Here is a 23,020-nt window from a genome sequence, read left to right on the forward strand (position 1 = left end):
CTAAAGAAATAAGCGCCGCACGTGGACATCAGCAACGCCGGCTTTCAGGGAATGGTACTATCTTATGTTGATATTTACAGTATTGGCTACATATAGTATATAAAGAATACTCTTTTGGTGCTTATGATTTACAGGTTTAGTGAAACTTCGTATCTAACCTTCTTGGAACTCCACATTATGTTCCATCATTGGATTCAATTTTTAAATAAATTAAATTAAAGAAAAAAATTTTACTTACCACACTAAAACTATATTTGGCAAGGGATGTAACCGAGGGACTAGGGGGAGGTATGGGAGACCGTCTGCCGTCTTGTGCAGCTAACGCTTTCTGGAGCCTCTCAAACCCCGCTCCACGTAGATACCTTTATACGAGAAAAACATTCATCAACAAAACTTTGTAGTTTGAACTATTTTTGCTTCCAGATTTTATTACCAACAAGGTTGACATAATAAGTTATGACAGTTGGGTTTGTAACCAACATCTAAAACTATAAGTACATTAAAAGTACGCTGTTCGTTTAGCAACGTCATATCCTACATTTGATTAGGTGGTTGCCAACTCAAATATCCGTAGTAGTAGAATTATTTTATTAACATATCCGACTACTAACACGCTATGCTTATTAGCCTTAACCCCCGAGCTTCTTAGGACTTCCTTTCTATCAACGCTAAGACGAGCTTTTATATTATAAAGTACGATTATTATTATACAAATATAGATATCATTAAATTTTCGTGTTAGGATGCTAGATTGTATGTATGGGTTTTATGTAGACGAAGTATATGTTCGTAATATAAGATAAAAACAAATATCTTTTTGCAGTGCCAGGCGAGAGTACACTGCAAAACCAATCCTTATTTTGTACATTTACTACGATTTTAATTGATAAGTGAAGCCTTCAAAAGATACTATAATTCATATTTTTAGCTAAACGTTTAGTATAAAATTTCATTAATAATCTTATAACATATTTATTAAGTGACTAAGTATACCTATAATACTTGCAAATGCAAATACTTATTCTAAAATTAGGTGACGGAATTGTTTAGAATTTCCCGAAGCAAAGCTGTAAAATGTCTAACGCCCGATATAACATCAATGAATGTAAATTTAAATCGAATGACGTTCCACAATTTAACACTATATTCATCATGGGTTACATTAGCTAACGTAACTATTGTATCTGTTTACGATAGTTAAAAGTGTTTGTAAAAGTGAAGTTATTACATAAACATAAGATAAAACACAATTTAAAGTATACGAAATAAGCAGTACTAATCATAACGAGCTGCCTCATCTAATAGGAGATGTACTTAGAGTCATTCATATTTAGTAAATGAAGGTGTTTCACTTTTGCTTCCTTTAAAAAATCTTGTAGGGCATTAAAACTAGTACCAGAATGTCATCGTTCTTTAGTTTATTATAATCATTTATAAACCACTTAAAATGTATTTACACACAATTGTCCTAACAGGTAACCTGAAATGAACCCTGCATACCAATAAAAAACAAACATAACTATTGGAAAACACAAGCTTACTATGTAATAATAAAAAAACTAAAAAATAGTAAAACTATTGTCAGTTCACTCAAAAGTCCGATAACCTATGTTATTCGCTGATTAATGTAATGTATCGACGACTCTGTACTGTTGTGATTTCATCCATAATGAAAGAACAAAAGACGCATATTTTACACAAATACATTTAAACATCCCCAGGCATTTCTATAATTGTGAATATAACAATATAAATATTTTTGTCTAATCGAATTCTACACTAATAATAAACAGTTACATTCGTTATTCAGCAAGCGGATTAAAAATAATTATTCGTTGTTGTCGTTAGAAGTCATGAAAAGCAGTGAAAAGTTACCTCAAGGCCTTCAATTTAACGTTGGGGCCTTTAGCGTCTCGCAACAAAGCGACGGCGCGGTGATTCGTAACTCCATGCAACGACACTCCATCCACCTGTAACAGACTTAATTACAGATACGTACTTTGATACCTAGGGGCCCCAATTATATTAACGGTTACTATCAATTTACAGTTATCAGTTTCGAAATGCCTCCTAATGAAACTGATGCTTGGCGAAATTGTTTTGAAATTCTGCATTATGTTTTATACTTATAAAATTTTAGGCCTAGGTCTGGGATTTCTGCTTCTATTCCGTGATTACTTCTAATAGGCAAGCAGGTGATCAACCTTCTCTGCCTGACACACGCTATCAACTTTTTGAGTCTAAGGCTTCACGATGTTTTCCTTCACCGTACGAGCGAGTGTTAAATGGGCACATAGACAAAACAGACAGACAGACAGTCCATTGGTTCACAGCCGGGGAACTAACTATCCCAAGGATGAGAGACGCATGTCGAAACCCCTGCTGAAATAGAAAAGCGCTCACTGAAGAAATCGTATAAAGAAAAAACCTATGCAGCCACATAAACATACGTATCAATAAAAATATTGGCTATCAAATCCGATTCGAGCCCAACGTGTAGGACACACGTTGGGCTCGAATAAATTGTCTTCATATATGACTTTATTTATTTATTAGCGATTGCCGGGGCCTTAAAAATAAAATAAAAATAAAAGTCCCTCAGCGCCGTACCTGAAATTATCTTGAACAATACCGAGTGGCGCGCTAACGACGCAGTTTAGTGAATAACTTTCAAAACAAAGCAAGATTTTTCAGCCAGGCTTTTGTTTGAAAATTCACGGCATAATTTTAAATGAATTCTTTATGCCGTAGTTAAAAATGAAGTTGGTCCCTGTCCGAACAAGGATAATTTAAAAATATGTTATTAGGAAAGAATTATGTAATGACAATACTTTCAATACTACTACTACTATACTTTCAATACAACATCAGTCTTTAGGATATTAAGAAAGCTAATTAGGGACAGACATTGTAACAGCAAACATTAAAAAACTGTTACACCTTTTTAACTACATATTAGTGTTCGAATATTATTTATTCGGCATACTCGTACATATACATTCATAATCCTTTGTGGAGTGTTAAGATTGGTGTTCATTATTTTCAGGTTGCTAAATGTCTGCTTGTTCATATTCTAAATTAACTTTTAATAAGGTATATTTCAAGCGGCAGCTTACAGTTAGTTATCTATGTAGAACATAAACAGCTTAAACGACGCAACATTAGTGATCAAACCGTTAAACTTTCTCATTATTCTTAAAGCTGATATAAATTTGTGTCAACATGGTGTTAGAAAACAGGAGACGATTCAGAATCGGTGGATCCTGGTAAGGTGTGTTTGGTGAGAAGGTTTATAAGGGAGCATAAGGAAATCAGTCAGTCAGCCAGTTTCAGCTGACAACCTCGTATACAATTCTATGAGGGCACGACATCCTCACTCCAAGCTAAATTGAAAATAAATAAATACTTCAATATTTAATTGCAATAATACCTTTTTACGTGGTTATTATTTAAATAATATAATATAAAACTACGAGTTTTCGCCATAAATAAAGCTCCAAAGTGTCTCAAAAATAATAAACTGTTTATTCACTTCCTAACAATAAGCAAATCACCAACACTTATCACCACAAACACAACGCACAAACCGAGAATGAATGTTTTCCCAGATCCCGTATTACAATCGCGTACTGCGTCATTCCTCTAAATCCGTTTTGTTTATGAAATAGAACTGCTGTGCGAACTGTAATTCATTTTTATTATAACCGAGAAAGAGGAACTTATAAGAATATTTTTTATTTATATATTTGATACATTGAAAGAGCTTCGAAGATTTTATTTCAAAGAACTTTCCTGAAGTTTAATAAAAATTATGACTATTGATCTTAATTTTATCTAACCGTGAAAAGCGTGGTCGTTTAGGTTTGAGATATAGATGTCCAAACTATGTTTTTCTTTACTAAATTGCACCCTCGGTATTAAGAATATAATAATTTAGATTTAAACTAGTAAAAACACACTTGGCTTAATAAGATACATTCTATATAAAACAATATTAAATAAATAAAAACCACATTGTACAGCATTGAAAACACTTTTTCCAATTAAAATATATTGTGCATTTCTCATTCATTTGTCATGACCTATTTATTCACAAAGCTCATTGTTGTAGGAAGCATCCAATACATCTAACCTATCTATTAAGTTATTGTACATTATCACCAACATGAGATCATTTAATAAGGTCCTTTCTGGGCGAATATAAAGCCAAATACGGTCTCATTAGTTTCTAAGTCACGACGGTTCCCTTGAGATATTTCCCTTCACTATAGGAAGACTTAATTGCGCACGGAGAAAGAAAATTATATTAAAGGGCTGCCGGGGTTCGAACAGTTAGAAGATTGAGTGTCACACGCTTCACTAGGTTAACATTGCTCATTTTACGTAACATTTACATATGGAGCACATAAAATAATTAAATACTCCAAACTTACGATATATGTTCATCAGGAATCATGAAAAAGTATGAAAATCAGATTGCAAAAGTTTTATAGCTGTTTTATTGTAAACAATGAATACCGTAATACAACTAACATCAGATGTTTGAGATCTATCAGATGGTCAACTAAATGTATAACATTATCGACACATCCGGATGTTATAATCTGTATTTTGTAATAGAAATTATGGAATATGCCATGATGCCTATGTGACGGAAACGCCGTTGTAATTTATTTGAATTAAAAAATATTTTAGTGTTCTATTCATCTACACTCTATGGACTATCCATTTATTTATTAAAACTTAGTTAGTGTAACTAAGTGTTAATCAATATATAAAAAAAATTGAACATAGTTAAATAAAAAAGGAGGGCAACTGGCGGCCTTATCGCTTTCGAGCGATATCTTCCAGGCAACCACTGTAAGTAAAGAAGAAAAAAATTATTAAATTACATAAGATAGGCAAGAAGCGCAAAAATACATGTGATACACATTTATTAAGACAAAACTGAATAGGAATAAAAAAACAAACTAAACTAAAAAGATGATACATTAAAAATAGAAAGTAAAAAGACACATATATCACGATGATTTAAGATAAGTCTCACGTCAGTTAGTAAGAGTTAGAAAGTTTATCATGTATCGATGGTATACAGCATTACTAAGTAATCTATTACCAAATTACCACAGATGAAGATATATATAATATTAAGCGCTTTCCTTTCAAAGTTTTTCCAGTTTGAATGAAAATAGTGGAAAAGATCACATATCCCTGAATTTCGTTTAAAGAGGTCCAAATATATTAGTACAGCTTTTATATGAGAATTCAGCTTTGTATTCGATCTAAACTAAATTGAAACTATCCGACCTGACCTCAATCCCAATGCATTTCTATTGTAAAACTTGAATTAAAAATGCAGATTGCACTCCGTATAGCCTTTGGAAAATTGCAGGGATATTTTTGTTATGAATGTTGAGTGCATTGAAAACGATTTTAATATTCGCGAGAGCATCTTTGATATTAAATTTTAATTACTAAAAGCTGCTTTAATATGTTTTATTTTAAAACGTTAATCTGCCAGTTAGCTTGATATTTGAATCAGAGTATTTTTTTTTGAACGTGGTAAACAAATATTTTTGGCTTGAAAATTTATCTTTATATATATAAGATTCTCGTGTGACAATGTTCATTCCCATACACCTCCGAAACGGCTCGACCGACGCTTATGAATTTTTATGCATATTCAGTAAGTTTGAGAATCGGCTATTATCTAACTTCCAAACCCCTAAGTGACAGTGGGGTGTCCACCTCAAAAAAAAATTGTTTTTTTTCTGATACAGCATACAAAAAACATACAACCCTTAATTGTCACCCCTCTACGATCAACCCCTATTTTTTATTGTAGTATATCTACTACGGTTATTTTTATTGAACTAAATAATATTTCCTGGAAATAATATACATGACAATACGATGTTTGCCGAGTGAGCTAGTAGTGTATATAATTATTTTATTAGATTTTAAAAGGTTTGCGCTATGCGTACTACGTTGTTTTCGGAGATAATAGTTGCTGGTTTGAAAGCTTATATTATCTAAAGCTTTCCCGGTAATATAATTTACTGGTTGTATATTTATTCAAAATAATAAAATTCAGTACGTTAGAATTAGATCTAGTGGGTTACTACATCACTAACCCCCAATTCCTTATGAAAATCTTATGTGTAGCACAACCATCCTTTTATAAGGCTTGTATTACGCTAACGAGCTGTTGAAACGACCATTAAATGAATACTGTCCTTTATTTTTGTCTGGAAATTCTCCGGCTTATTTTTATTTCATAATTAGGCTCGCAATATGATTCAGGTTTCATATTGAATGCTGTACTTATGAAAAATATTTTCCTTTTCTGAGTTCCAAAAACTCAAAAGAGGATTCGATATAATTTTTATGTGCACTCAGCTTTTTTGTCTGTGGTCTCATATAGATAGATTAACGTACCATACTATTAGTGCTACATGCTTTAAGTTTCTCTCTGAATCAGACTCTATGAAATAATTAGGTTCTAAACCCAGTTAAATAAAATCGCTTATACCTAAATATAACAAATATTTAACATGTTTTTTCTTATACAAATAATAATCAAATCTCTGGAATAACGAATTATCAATATTTATTTTAAAAGTTATGAAGGTGTGGTTTCGCAGATCTTAAATAGACACTAGAATGTTCAACTGATACCATTTGCCGCTAAAGGGTCCCAGGCTATTTACACCTTGCTTTTCCATCAAAACCACTGAGGTCATAAAGAGTTATTTTTATAAAACAATGATTTGCGTACATAATACATTTAATATATATACAACATAATTAAACTCACCTCAACAATCCTATCATTAACTCGAATCTTTCCACAGAGGTCCGCAGCGCTGCCGGCACTGATACTCTTCACGAAAATACCACTCAGCTCCTCTGGAGGGAAATTTTTATTTTTAACGAAATTATCTATCATTATAGATTATTCTATTATGGCAACTACATATAAATTTACATTTTTATCAAAACATTACATACACATAGAAATAAAGAAATATAACAACTTGTTCAATACGAGCCAGTGCTGTACATTTTGCTCACTCAGGCTTTCTTAGTTATATAAGCGTGGCGATTGCCTAAATCATCTGAGTTAGACTCCGAGAGTATAGACGTAGACACTCTCTTCAACTATTACATTGCATTCATTCGTTTCATAACAATTAACTAAATCATCGGAGTTACGCCCTAAGAGTATAGCCAGACGTAGGCGATCTCTTTAACAGTTACATTGTATTCATTCGTTACATAGCAATTAAGTAAATCTTCGGAGTTACGCCCCGAGAGCATAGCCAGACGTAGGCGATCTCTTCAACAGTAACATTGTATTCATTCGTTACATAGCAATTAAGTAAATCATCGGAGTTACGCCCCGAGAGTATAATATTCTCAATAAAATATTCTATTATTTAAAGCACCTCAAGGACCCGTACATTTATCTTACAGTATAGGAACTGACATGAAAATCATCATCAATAAAACACAACACAGACAAAACAACATACATCGGACAGTTAAAAACGTCTGTTAATCTAGGCACCTTATATCAAAAAATAAAGTTAATAGTAAATGTTTAGTTCCGATTCTAAACACTGGACTAACAAGCTCAATATAACAATTGTTATTGGAAGTAATGTTGCTTTGCTAACCGCTGATATTTGTATAAACTTAATAAATTTAAATCTACAGGGCCTCTCATCAAAGACAGTTTAAGTAGGAAATTAGACATTTATGTAGCCGTATATTTTCATGATTGCATTAAAAATGCTATTATAGCAATTAACAACAAAATTACCGAGAGAGATACCTGGGCTCTGTAGAGTCCATTACTTAACGAAATTAGATTTTGAATTAAGATACCAGCTTGAGCGATTTTTACAGTAATGTAGAAGATTTACTGACTATAAAAATCACTGTTGTTACTCTAACCTGAATATAATGTCATATTTAGATTATTTTACTTCCTGGCTGGTGGCTATAAATAAAAGAAGTAATTGCTTCGGGTTGGCAGGAACAAAAAGCTCATCACTCACCGTGAAAAACATAAGAGAGAGACTAGCGTTTTTTACGCGCGTATAAGCTCGTCTTTTGAAGCGCATATAGGCACGTATAGGCACGACTTCGGGCATACCCGCTAGATAGACCCGCTTCCAAGCTCGTAGAAGTTTTCAGTTCTGGGTAGAGTGAATTCCGATTCTCTGTCTTGATGCAACGATCGATGACACGCAGTTTTTCATCTTCTCGGTCGACAGTGAATAAGTAAAGCAGATAGCAATATTTCTTCATCAGAATCCATGTTGATACTGACACGACGCCACTACCGGTTCGAGCGAGCAGTATACGCGCGTCCGGATTTTTTAAGAGCGTATTGTAGAGCGCGTATGCTCAAACAACGAAACGCGAAAAATACGCTAGTCTGTAACCGCCCTAAACAAAGCAAACGCCGAAACATTTATATTACCCTATTGCTAATACTTGTTTCTGTAGTAAGTATTCATTTCGAATAGACACTTTAAACGCACTCCGATTTTGTTTAACTACAAAGCTGTGGAAAAATAAATTATTCAAAACCGCTGTAACCTTTAGCTTGCTCCAAGCAACAAAAATATATCTTCGGTATTTTCTTGTTTATACGAGACTCATAGTACTAAAATATATTGTTTGCTCTGCAAGATAAATGTGTTTTTCTTGATAAAACTTATCATCATTACACGATATTTGTTTTTCACTTGAAATAACTTCTTATGTATTTTTCTTTACACAGAAAATATCACATTTACGGGATATTCATTGAATATCTTTGTTGATTATTTGTAAATACAAATAAATTTAATCACTAATATTGCAATTGCCATTTGGGATTCATACCTCACCAAATTTGTGTAACATAAAATCAGTGAAATGATCTCAGCTTTTGGCCAGGGTAGTACAGAGATCAACGCAATAACAAGTAGTATAAATACGTATTACACATATTTAATCATGTCTATGTTGCAAATAATATTTTAGTAAAATAACCAAAGGAACTTCATATAAACGAGAATACTCTAAGATAAGATCTCAGAAATAGCTGAAATATTCTCAGCTCATTTCTCGTAAAAATCGGTGCGATTTGTTACCTTGTTCACAGACGTATCCTGCCACTGTAATTCCCAGACCGAGGGCGGAATCCTTGTTCAATTCCACTTCGTAGCTCAATGTTTCTGGTTCGCAACCTCTGACAGCCATATCTAAGGGTAACCTACAATAGACAGTTTAAAATACAGTTTTTGGGAACATGATTACATTATTTACATATTTTATACTATATATAAATATATTAGTACGATTTTGAGCAGGAGGATGTATCGCATTATCGTATGTATTATAATAAACTCTAATATATACATACGTATGGTTTGGCTCAATTGATAAATACTTACATATTCCCAACTTTTGTCAAGTTAATTTTGTCCTTTTTTTTGTTGATATCCGAAGTGGAAATGCCTTTGCGCATCCTAAGGTTGCTATTCAGAGGCTGAGTGAACAATACCCACTAAAACCACCTCGAGTAGTTCCTACAAATCCTGCCAAAGTTCCTACAGAGGCTCCAGGGTCGCTGTCGCATTCTACCGGAACCTCAACGGCATGTTACACTCAAAAACCTCCGGTGAAGTATACACTACATGGAGGTGAGATGGATATAAATTTTCCTACTTACTCCCCATCTTCTACCGCTAGGATTCGTCCTAAAGCACTTTTTCTCACGTTCTGCTGTCTTCTTCTGTAGCATAACATACTCACAGAAGGATAACACTGCATTCAATATCTCGTCACGACGACGATTTTTTGTACAACAAGGCAAAGCAAGGTCTTGTAACCATCACCCCATCACAAATTTTGTGCTATCATTGTAATATAAACAATATAATTTAGATTATCCTCACCTAATTGGTGGTGGTAGTCTCGGAGGGGGTAAAGTGATGAGTGGTGGTGGGCGCGGTGATGGGCCTAAGGCTTCACGTGGTACCACTGCTACTATAGATGCTACCGGCTGAAAAATAGTGCTCTTTAGTAATGTGTAATTTTAACATTCATTCAATGTCATTTAATTATGTAATAAATCGTATCTAGTTAGTATTTTTATCATTTGTTTCGCGTCAATAATGGTAACTTAATCTACAACTTTAAAGTGTTACGCTTAAGAATGAGTAATTGAAGAAGCTATACAGCTACATATAAGCTGTGAAATATTAAAATGTATTTATCTGTTTTGACTTAACTATTGTTAATTCTCTTTTCATTGTAATCCCACTTAGACCAATGTTTTTTTTATAACAGCATAGTGAGACCGATTTAGTTTTCAAGAGAAGTTAACAAGAGACGCCTGGAGAAATTGAGGGATATATTCGAGCCGATAATTTTCCGGGCTTAACTTTTTTTAATTTTAACAGGGCTGAGGCAGCACAATTTGAGTTTTAAGGATAACTGAAGAACTGGCAAGAAACTTTCCGCCACTATTTTTAATCGCCAAGTATTGAGTCATACAAATTGTTTGGACTGGAGCAAATCAATCCCAAGGATTAGGATCATTTAAGTATTCGTTAAATTTATAAAAAAAGCTTTATTGTTTAAATTACGTTTAACGAGAATTTTTACTTAATTCAGTGATAATTCTCTGACATCGCTGTGGAGATTGTTGTAAAAATGAATACAATTTCGATATAAGGAGTGGTTTATGTTCTGGAGCCTAGGTGGTCGTAAGCTTAGATTAGTTCCGTTTTGGTATAAGTTTGGTAAAACTGGTACTAGTCTACGACTACTACGACTGGTAAATATCACCATTTCTTATAAAATCGTTTATATTTCTTTGTACAACAAGGCTTCAAGAATATATTGATCAAATCTATCTTAATATAAGATTCCTTTAACTCCTATTCCGTACCTCCCCGTAAAAGTCTCAATTAGTAAAATAAAAATTGTTTTTTTGCTTATTAATCAGATTACTTTTCAAGTAATATGACAGAATTACGAGACAGAACTGTGCAATACAACAACATAGGAATATTCGAATTCAAGGAATCCTCTTGTTTAAAGACATATTTTTCAATGCATCCACCATTTTGCAAAATCTCGCTATTGCGTGTTATTTTGTATTTAAACAGTATTGCGAAAACTAATAAATACTTAAGAAGAAATTCGGATTATATGGTATTTAGATTATTAATAAAATTATCACAATGCTCACACGAAATAGATAAAACGCTTATGAATACTCATTGATTTACTCCGAGTAATAGGTTAAAATCTACTACCGATAATAATTATTGATTTAAAATCATATTTGATATTCAATAACGTTTCCAAACTATTATGAGCTTTTTATTTACACATGAAAGACAAATTACCTCAATATAGGCATTAATGTTAAAGAAAATGGTACAATAGAATCACCAATATTAAGACAAAATTTACGTTGTATTGTCTTAAGTTAACATAGCTTTTACACATTTAAAGAAAACACTTTTTACCGGATTGAAGCTATGTATTATAGTTTGTGTATAATACATAGCTTCAATCCGATAAAAAAGTGTTTTCTTAAAATTTACGTTTCTGGTACTGGAAGATTAAGGTAATAATTATTTGTTAATTTTGTGTTTCATTTCATAAAATTTGTAATGATAAATCAGTATTTAAAGCCTTATAAACTATATCATGTATTAACTTATATTTCTGTTAAATTTTTTAATTGTATTTAAACAGAAACGTTTATATACCAATAACAAATCTTTGCATCGACTATTAGCCGTTACGCAATACAAAAAAAGATAAAAGAATACAAAAAATAACAAAACTGAACTAAATAGAAGTAATTTACCGAATCACATAAATCTACACACATAAACGTTACACAAATTAATAATCGCATACATATCTATTCCTAATACAAATGCGCTAAATACCACCAGTAATTTTTTTAATAATCGTATAAACTTAATTCTTACTCTGTGATGGTATGTTTCCTCAATAATGGTAGGTGGTGGCGTCAGTGGACTGCTTTCCTCACAGAGTGCTCCGAACCCATCATGACCAGCCTCCGATAAACTCCTCTCCAACTCAATGGGGTCAGTGAGTAGGCGAGACGGCACAATTGGGGCTTGGGACGCCCCAAGAGACTGAAGCAATAAAAATATAAACATTTTAAAAAATAAATGTAATATGTAACATTTCATAATAAAATCGGTCTAAAATCTTTATAGAACAGAAGGAAAACCAAAAACTGAATTGATGTTGATAGACCTATAGAACACAGCAGCACAGCAGGTATGCGAATGCTTCGCCAGGCTTTTGAGTACGCTCTCGAAGATATTACTACATACAGATTTAATATAACATGTCAGAATTCGAGTTTATAACGATGTATAAGTAACGATATAAAAAATACGAATAGGAGCACTGTTAATAAGTTAATATGATAGGTCAACATTTATAAAAATCTTTTAGGTACACTTAATTATGTATTTTACTGATGTTAAGTGATACCGGCGCAGATAAGTTGGTGATTGGTTGGTGAATTGGTAGAATTAGTAGCATTCCACATAGGGGTGTTGCGCGGCAAAAGTTGACTTAAGAAACACTCAGCTCAGAATTTCGTATTCTGCCTCGACGCCCGATGAGGAAACTCTGAACACTCCGTGGTAAATGCGGTACAAAATACAGAGAGACCCCACATCTCTATACAACGCCAAGGGATCAAGCCGCACGGAAAATGATTGGTCATCTACGATTTGAATTGCTCTTCGTTGCATACGGTCAAGTGGAAGGAGCTGATACAGGGGAGCTACCGCCTAGAAGTGAGAACAGCTCTCCAATTGGAGCCGAATTTGCACTTTATACAGTTGAAAGCGATGGATCGGAACTTGTACTCAAAGGGATCGACTCCCAACCAAATCATAACTATTTAGTGTTGATACGTACAGACCTACTTGTCATTAAAAGCTATAGTATAGATCCAGTACCTATATGAAGTAATTTGGCATAAATAAAAAGCTTTCAGTTCTAAATAAAAATTAATTTAATTTGCTTATAGTATTTTTTCATTTTAAAAATATGCAAACTATTTCTGCAAAAAGACAGGTTATTAATAGCAACGTCAATGGGTTGCGGAAATTTCCTCCCGTCAGCGGGAAACGAAGAGCAGTCGATTAATTAAGTAATATCCGATGAAACCTACGCTTATTCCACAGTGTGGTTAATATAGTTGAAAGGTTATAAAACGCTTCAGCCTAATTATTGCGTAGGAACGACAGCGAATAGCATAATCCTTCTGTATGAGGGAAACCGATCGGTAGCCATGCCGGACTAAGAAGGTTGAGCATTCAGATTGCATAAGGTTATTTTTTACAGTAAAATACTTTAAGACAAATAATTACAGTTATAAATTACCATATTTTAAGTGTATCTGTGTACATTGTATTCGTTGAGCTTGTAGCACACGCTTACACGCGGAGTCACCTGTTACAAATTCATCTATCATCGTATCATCGTACTTTATTCATAAAATAACGCACTATTACTATTAAATATTAGAAAAGATATCACCGATTACAACAAATTAACAATTACATAAGTAAATTTCAAAATAAAAAACTGAAAGCGACAAAAATCCCAGTGCCACTGTTAGGTTTAGTTTGTACATTTGTATATTATTTGACGCTGATTAATTAAGCGTAATCAATCAATATCACCTCCATTGTTAGAAACTAAATACCGCACAGCGTGGAGTCATCTAATTTGCTGCTCGGTTTAAGTACAAAAACAGGCTATACGCAGTCGTTTATAAGGAGCTACTTAGTAAAGATTTTACTAAGCCCACACTTACTAAGCGCTTACTTACATACAACCTTTGTTTCCTTAATTATAAATAAAATAATGATAGCCTATATTCGAGTACTGTAAAAAGGATTACATTAAATTTATGTAATGATTGTATTTAATATTGGTACACGTCCGACGGAGTACAAGCCTCCTCAAGATTCTTCCATTTGTCTCTCAACTTCTATACTATTTTCCAATCTTAATCATACACGTCGTTAATTATTCACTGATTAATCAATTAATTACTGAAGCTGAATGATTAAGCTTTGTTGTAAATATTTTCTTTTAATGAATTTTTTTCAATTAAGAGATTATGTAATATACGACTCTGAGTACGCTGATGTCATAAAGGCACCCAAGATTATAGTGTCTATGTATAAAGTATGATGTTGAATTGTTCAAATAAGTTCGTATGTATAAAAATTTTCAAAAATATTTGTAAGATCTATTTATTTTAAACAGGGACGTCACTACGTCATAGCCTATCTGGCACGCAATCAGGCAGATATGTGAACTAGCTGCAAGGGAGTGTCGAAATCTCCCCTTTCCTAAAAAGGGACATTTTTTACTTAAAGGGTTGGCATCTACCGCCGGTAGATAAACCGGAAATATTCACATAATATTTATGGGCGAGTCGGAGCCCGCTGCCCGGCGCTACGCCTTACCGTCGTGTTATTTATGTTGTATGACATATTTGACAATCTTGCAGCAGAATTTTTGCAGCTGCGATCTGTGCTTAAGCAACATGTCGGATAGCCCATGCCGGGATCCCCTAATGCCTGTCAATATGAAATATTTAGGTAGTTACTTTGTTTGAAATTAACTAAAAATACGTAACTCAACTCGTCAATTTCGAATTCTTATAATTTTATTATATTTTACATGACTCTACCAAATGTATGGACAACTATTATATACGTATTTCTATATGATATTCACAAATGTACTACGTAATAAAAAATATAATTTACAAGGCAAGGGATGTTTGACACGTTGCAACATAGTATAATTATAAAATAACAAAAGTGTAAAGTGTATTTTAATAGCAATTTCAGAGTACTGTTGTAATAAACAGCGATGGTTCTGTCTTCAATTTAACTACGTCACCTACGCTCATAAGGGAAATTTCCATATAGTCACCGAATAAGTGCTTTTAATATAGGTCGGAAACTGAAATCAATCATTACTACGGCATTGTGTTACATTGGTTTTCAGTTAACGCATAAATAAGTCACAACAGTGAATTTCGATGTATTATTTATACGGGAGATGTTTGTGATTAAATAAAAAGTGCGTGCGTACACATGTCAGAAACTTCTTTGACAAACTAATTTTTAAGTATTGTTCATATTTATACAAATCTAAAACTTTAGATTTCCGAGACTTGGAGGGAAAATGAAGATATGTTAGGAATTTAATGATTAAATTTTTTAATTTTATTTCTTCGATATTTACATGATTCGACGCGATTGCTATTGGTATTGTTGTGACTAAAGCATTATATTCAGTAAAACATGCAATATTAGTTCGTGTTTCAACATTATCTAAATATCTTGCAAAAATAGCATCGATTGTCGTTCTACTCTCGCTCCATGGCTGTTTGCTTCATACCACATTCGGCCTTTCTCTCTCTCTCTCAATCGGTCTCAATCGCTCTCTCCCTATTCTACGACAAAAACGCTGCACATCTTCGTGAGGCTAATATTAGGTCCTTACATATGAAATTGGCGTTTTGTATGGGAGGAACAGAAAGTCGAATATTTTTAAATATAATATATGTAATTAATCAAAGTATGAGCCATTGTTTTCTATGGACTTTTGCCATCTCATAGGTAGTTCATTGATCCCTTTACTAAAAAAAAACAGTCGGACGGGAATCAATAAAATCTGTGAAGGCGATTTGGACTGCCCCATCAGAGTTAAAAAAATTCCCTTGCAAGAAGTTGTCCAAATTTCGAAAAAAATGGTAATCTGTTGGAGCAAGGTCCGGGGAGTGCACATGTAATGATTCGGTTTAAAATACCTTCATTATTGTGCCGGTTCAGTAATGTAACGCAGCAGTCGACGCGCGTTTGCCGGATTGCTTCAGTCAATTTGTGAGGTACCCACCTTTCAAGCTTTTTAATCTTCCCAATTTGCTTCAAGTGAATTAAAACAGTTTTACCACTAACACCGCAGCCTGCAGCTAACTCAGACGTGGTTTGCGATGGATCCGCTTCCACAATAGCCTTCAATACTTCATTATCAACTTGGGTCTCAGGCCGTCCACGGGGCTTGTTCTGCAGGTCGAAATTTCCAGAACGAAAACGTTGGAACCAAAAACGAACTGTGTTTTCTTTTGCAACATGACCACTATACACATCATTCACCCTTCGAGTCGTTTCCGCAGCACTAGTGCCACGGCGGAACTCGTACTCGTAAATAATGCGATACTTTAAGTTTTCCATTTTGTAAAATAAGTGACGCAAACAGAAAAAGACAGAAGAAAAAAACAAATGAATGACGGTCCTCGAAGCACAAATACATGAGTAAATAGCTGTACAAATTTGAATTTGGAATTCCTTACCAAAGAGGAGAACATCGTGATTAAAGTGGCCACTACGAAATACGCCAATTTCATATGTAAGGACCTAATATTATTATTATTGCGTTTCATCCGTAAAAATTATACCCTCATGCGCCTAAAGAACTTTCAGTTCAGAAGTTTTAAACAAAGCTTTTATACAAAATAGGTTTTATCATCGGGAGGGTATAAATCATATGGACATATACTAATAATAAGTAAATGTAAATACCTTTAAAAACTTGTAAAAAACCCAGTCTCGCAACTCAGTTACACCGTAAAACCTTGAGAGATCTATGTAATACCGAGTCGGTTAATTTATTCAATCCCAACTTAAGGAACCTTCCGTCTTAAGTTATTATGTAATTAGCTAAACGTGACCATGACAGTATTACAAATCTTTTATGGTTAGACTAAATAGATTTACTGGGCCATCGCATCGCATAATGTATCTGACAAGTTACATATGATATTTAATTAGATTGTTGGTCGTAAATGCCCTGTTTTTATAAAAAGGCCAGTACGGCGGTGCCGTCTTTTTTTTGCTTGAATTGGCGAGACATTTACGTTAAAAAAAATATTCAAATTTGTAACAAAAGTTACCTACATAAATAAATATTCAATTTGGAATCAACGAATTACAATTCTGAACAACCTATCAGAGTGAGATGACAAATATATTTCTAAGTGCACAATTACCACATGCTCGTACGGAGTAGGTAATCGACGACATGTGTCAGGTATGAAGGACGATCAATCACCTATTATAAAGATAAATGATAATACCAAAATAATAAAACCACAAAGTCTTGTTGACACTGGAAGAAGTGACGCATAGAGCGCTAAAAGCTATTAATTTAAATATAGATGCATAAAAAGCGTTTTAATCTTTTGATTATAATATCTAAAAGAAGGTTGCACATAATTTCTTGTCTTTGATGTATTTTGGCGAGTATTACACATTTAAATCAAACTTTTTTGACGAATATCACTGCAACTTCATTACATTATTAGGACGCAAGCAAAACGCTTTTTAACGAAGTTAACAATCTAGAGATACAGGCTTTCTCCAATAGTTTTAATGTTATGCAAACCAATGGCGCTACAACATTTTGAAGTCTAATACTTTTGTGTATGTTTCGTGATAATTTCTTTGTTCTAATAGTTGAGTATGTGCCTGACACATGCCGTCGAGTTTTTGCATTTAAGGCATACCGGTTTTCACAATTTATTTTCCTTCATTTAACGAGCTGGTAGGAGCGCACATAGACCGTTCTATGGTGAACAGCCGGAATTCAAATTTCGAACTTCAGGGATAGGAGTCACTAGGTGAAGTTTAATCACCCATGATCACTGAATTGCTTAATACAACCATATATTCCTACAAACTACTAACAAGTATAACTGAGATAAACTAACTATAGCTGCCACTAAGTTACGGTAAGCATATTATCTACGCGTTGCCACAAATAGTTTTTTACTATAGATATCGTCGTATTATCTATAGATATCGTCACTGCGCTTCAATTAACAGAAGGATGTATTAATTACTATTCCAGATTATAAGTATTATACAGAGTATAGTACAGAATTGCTTACGACCTAGCTTTTTAATTAAAAATACATATTAATACGTGAAACCATTATTTTATGCCACAAGTGATACAGCCGGTAAGGATCGCAAACCGGAATTGGTACGCTCTTGTTTGAAGGACCCTACGTCGAATAGGTTCGGAAATACTTCAGTGGGCAGCTGGTTCCACATAATGATGGCGCCAAAACTGCCATATAAACTGCTCTTCAAATATAAATCCGACACCAAACCATGTACCTTTCGCAGCATTTGTTTAATACAGTTAGTACGCGCTAAATCAGTTTGAATCTATGTAACAGTTGTATAGAAATGTCTCGATATATATTTAAAGTTAAATTATTTTATATAGAATAGAGTGGGATCAGAAACGAAACCTTTGATATTACATGAACTATGATTCTCAGTCTTGCCATAACATCTCTATATGGATAATCAGGGCGATTTAAATAATAGAGAATTTTATTTTTACTCTATATTAACCACACGCGTACAACAATAATATACAACGTAACAGTTGAAGACAGTGCCTGCGTTTGACTATACTCTCGGGGCGTAACTTCGTCGATTTAGAAAATCGCTACGCTTATAAAACTAAGAAAGCTAGGGTGAGCAAAATGTACAGCCTCGGCTCGAACATGTAATTTTAATATTATGCTGAGACATTTCAACATATTTCGTACAGCATGGTTTAATCATTCCTTACAGTTTCCCTGTAATCCAAAAACACTATTTAAAAATAGTGGCGAAGAGTTTTTCAGCAATTCCCACGCCTGCTCTACACCCTTGGTTTGAAAACTGATAACAAATAAAACCATGCCTTTTTTATGAGTGACAGATGTCTACGGAGCTGCAAATGAATTTTAATATAAATTTTACCGTTTGCACGCTATGTGCAGGCCTGGCAACCAGTAAACGCACGCAGGCCCCGCACTGTCGCAAGACGGCTGCAGCCTGCCGCGCACACATTCCCACCACAGACACTGCGCCGATTCGCAGTAGCATGTCCCCGCTACGTAGACGCCCATCCTATGAACAAAAAGAAAACAATTTTATTAGCAAAAAGAATATTATGAACAAAAAGAAAACAGATTGATTGCCAAGGCGGAAAGTACTATTTTTAATGATAATGCGATAAAGCGATAATGTTCTATTGACTGAGAAAGCTGGCTAGGAATACAAAATACGTCACTTAAGTATTAATAAATAAATAGTATCGCTTCCAAAGAGGAAAAAAAATTATATACTCTAAATAGCGTTTTTATATATTTGTATCACTATGTGAGACATCCGTTATAGGTATCTTAAAGCCTAATTTGAATAAACAAATTGAATAATGCCGCGCGTCAGAAACTTTGTTTGGTCCGCGAGGTTTATTTTGACAGTCAGGAACGTTTTCACACAATGTTTGTGGATCGATCTCTTTGATGAAAAATTCACTACCAATATTGACATTCCACATTTAAATTATTTTTAATCCATGGCATTAAAATAGCTATTTTACTACATAGGGCCCTTAACGAAAAGATGTCATAAAAAAACTAATTAACACATTTTGAAGCACACATGATCCGTGCTTGATAATATGCTCATAATGTCAATTTGGAAGATATTTTGGATGTATGGTCGGCATGGCAACATGATCTGATTGTTCTAATCTATACAGGAATTGTCGAAACTATACAAAAGTAAAAAAAACACACCCACTGATTTCTTATATTCATAAATTAATGTAACGATAAAACAATTAAACTTATAGAAATGCAGTGTAGGGAAAATATTTTAATTCTACTGCTTACAGAGCTGCACGTATTTGTAAAGACACAAACAACAACAAAGACGTAGAAGCGCGCTAAACAATTCTAATTTTAAAAAGTGTGTCAAACAAGTAAACATAATGCACTTTTACTATCTTGGAACAAAATTTAAGCAATAAGGAACAAAGTATTTTCTCATTTTCAAGACATAAATAGCTGTTCATAAAAACGTAAAGAATTTAATAAGAACATGATAGTTTTGTTTTATAACTCAATAAAGAAACTACTTGCAGATTGCTTTCAGCGTAAAGAGATGAAATTCTAAAATAATTGCTCCAGTCATCACACTAAATAGAAGAAGGAACGTAATGTAAGCAGTGAATACTTGCGCAGTGCTAACTAGCCCAAAACGCGGGAAACGAGCTAAAAAAATTGACATGTCATGTCAATTTAACAATGTATTTTTTTTTAAATAGAGTGTGGGCATGTAGACTATGGATAGTGCAATATTTTAGCACAGATTACTATATAATACCTGCAGCAAGACATTGATCGAGTGGTCAATTGTAACATAAGGAATAGATTCAAGTTTCATTTGTCAAAATACAAATTTTGTATGTTGGTCGAGAGCAAGATTGCCCACCAACGTTTGCGACAGTTTTAGACGTAAAAGATATGGTAATATATTTTAATGCAGATCTTGATTGAGCGCATCACATAAACCAGATATGTAAAATGTCTTATAGAAACCTATAGGGGCAAAATAAATTCACCACTTACCTTTACAAAAAATCCGTTTATGTATCCGACCCATTTTTTTCTGGGTATGGTGGGTATGGCTATCTAAGGTATATATTACAAGGAATATGTTTTTTTTATGTTTGATGTGTTTTTAATTGTAGAAGTATCGAGGTGTAGGATTTATTATGTAGTTCCATAGCTTATAGTATTTTTTATGATTATTATTATAGCCTCTTTATTTCCATAATGAATAATATATTTTAAACAAGTATATCACATGATTAATTCTTTTTATAAATTAAATTTAAATTCCAATCATAATTAATAATTTCAATGTGTATACATTTTAAATGATAAGTAAATTAAAAAGAATCAAAAGCATATAGGGTATTAGCTTATATTATAGTATAGATATAATAATTAATAAATGTTGCTTAACATTTTGCCGTAGTCTTTTCTTTGTCCCTTGCGTTAAATGAATCGAAAGATTGTCATTGGCATAACCTATTTTCTTTAAGAAGAAAAGTGCAATATCGATATAACTTCATTAAATTGTTATCGCAAACGAAAGCGACAATAGTCTTTTTTATTCTAGATTTCTCCACGCTTCGAGAAGATTTTTTTGTTATGTTATGGCAATATTTACTTTTGACTTGACTTTATGCCAGTTTTAAGTAAAGGTTGGAAAACTACACGCGAGAAAAAATAAACAAAGGCATCGAAAGAAAACAAAGCGATAAGTTAGTTAAAAATAAAATATGTACATAAACATATTATTACATCTTAATATTATTATTTATTATGAAAGAAGATAATACAATAAAGCAAAACGCAGGAGATTTTAGTCGGAAACGGAGTAGTAATTGTAAGGAATACAGAAAGGAGGTGCGGTGCGGTCATAATGGGAACTAGAAAAGAAAATATGGTCGAGGTCACCAATATCTTCACCACACTCACTTCGAGAAGCTTGCTAGACACGATTAATTATTTCTTCGTTGACATTTTACTTCGATAATATTTGTAACGCATTTCCAAAAACCCGAAACCGAAGGAAGTTTTCTATATAATACACATGTTAATTTTAGATTACACCAATATCGATTGTGTTAGTACGACGTGGTAGACGGGCCACTTTACAAAGGGGTTATTAGGGGCCATTTGTTCGTCTGTCGCTCATGTAATAAGCATGGAAGCAATAAGCGTTATTGGAAAATTGATGGGAGTGTCAATGCTTTCATTATTTTTCATTTTAAAAGTTTGCACTATTGATTATTTGGATTCGCGTATTAACGCGATTAACATTTATGTTTAATGTGGTGTAGGCGGATAATTACTATTACAAACGGTCAATGTAATAAAATGCGTGGCGCCAAAGCTGGCGCTGCTATAACTTAGTAACGACTTGAATATGTTGACTATGGAAGTGGCGGGCTAGTAAATAACAAAAAATATCTTTGGCTTATAACGAAACCTCTTTGGTGATACAAATATTGTGCAAGTGCCCATTGAACAGTATTTAAAACAATTTTTAATATTTCACTAAAATACATTTTAATGACCTAATGACTTAATGATAATTAAAATCCTCCTTTTGATTTAATTATGTTATTTTTTTTTAAATATTGTAGTGTAACGAAGTGTTAATAAATAAATAAAAATGTAACTTATGATAAGATATGCAAAAACGATATTGCCTTCCCCAGACAATGTCTTTTTCAAAATTTTTATATGTTTACTTCACAAAACTACAGAGAAAATTAAAAACAACATAGGGCTGATTTTAAAGTTATTTCTTAATTATATAAATTAGGGATTTCTTAATGAAAAGGTCTCCTTAAGGAGAAAAAATAATAATGTACTTTATTTTACATTACATAATTCAAGTATGCAAGTGTATTGGCAATCTATTATTTTAACGAAGTATATAAAATCCCTAAATAAATAAATAGCGCTACAACGTTTTTAGGTCTGGGCCTCAGATTTCTTCATCTGTTTCATGATCAATTGTTAATCTAATAGGCAAGGTGATCAGCCATCTGTACCTGACACACGCCGTCGACTTTTTCCGTCTAAGGCAAGCCGGTTTCCTCACAATGTTTTCCTTCACCGTTCGAGCCAATTTTAAATGCGCACATAGAAAGAAAGTCCATTGGTGCACAGCCGGGGATCGAACCTCCGACCTCAGGGATAAAAGTCGCACACTGAATTTAATAACATCAAAGTCAAATTAGTTCAAAACGATCTACAATTAATTTGTATTTTATATTAATTTTTTTTTTGTTTATATTAATTGTACTTCTTTGATAGTCTGTAGTTATATCATAATCTTTATTATTAATGAAGGAGCAATATTGTTAGTGTCAGCTGCCATTGTTCCAATATGAATAATATAGTGGTAAGAAGTTATATGCCGAAGTTTTCTTCTATTTTTAAAGCATTCATCATAATAAAGTCCAGGATTAATTAAACTTTTTAAGCGTT

The 23,020-nt window shown here is 33.3% G+C and overlaps 1 protein-coding gene across 2 annotated transcripts in view; it reads right to left on the bottom strand.

The window, feature by feature from the left end:
* LOC123711459 overlaps positions 1-23,020 on the bottom strand; it is an 87,907-nt gene that overhangs the window by 61,788 nt on the left and 3,099 nt on the right. For both annotated transcript variants that reach the window (XM_045664062.1, XM_045664063.1), the window contains 7 exons: positions 18,921-19,070; positions 12,015-12,185; positions 9,957-10,063; positions 9,150-9,271; positions 6,818-6,909; positions 1,876-1,970; positions 239-362 (listed from right to left, as the gene is read on the bottom strand). In XM_045664062.1, the coding sequence (XP_045520018.1) occupies positions 239-362; positions 1,876-1,970; positions 6,818-6,909; positions 9,150-9,271; positions 9,957-10,063; positions 12,015-12,185; positions 18,921-19,070 (861 nt within the window). The remainder of the gene's footprint in view (positions 1-238; positions 363-1,875; positions 1,971-6,817; positions 6,910-9,149; positions 9,272-9,956; positions 10,064-12,014; positions 12,186-18,920; positions 19,071-23,020) is intronic.

The sequence above is a fragment of the Pieris brassicae genome, chromosome 6 (assembly GCF_905147105.1).
Source record: "Pieris brassicae chromosome 6, ilPieBrab1.1, whole genome shotgun sequence".
Classification (NCBI taxonomy): Eukaryota; Metazoa; Arthropoda; class Insecta; order Lepidoptera; family Pieridae; genus Pieris; species Pieris brassicae.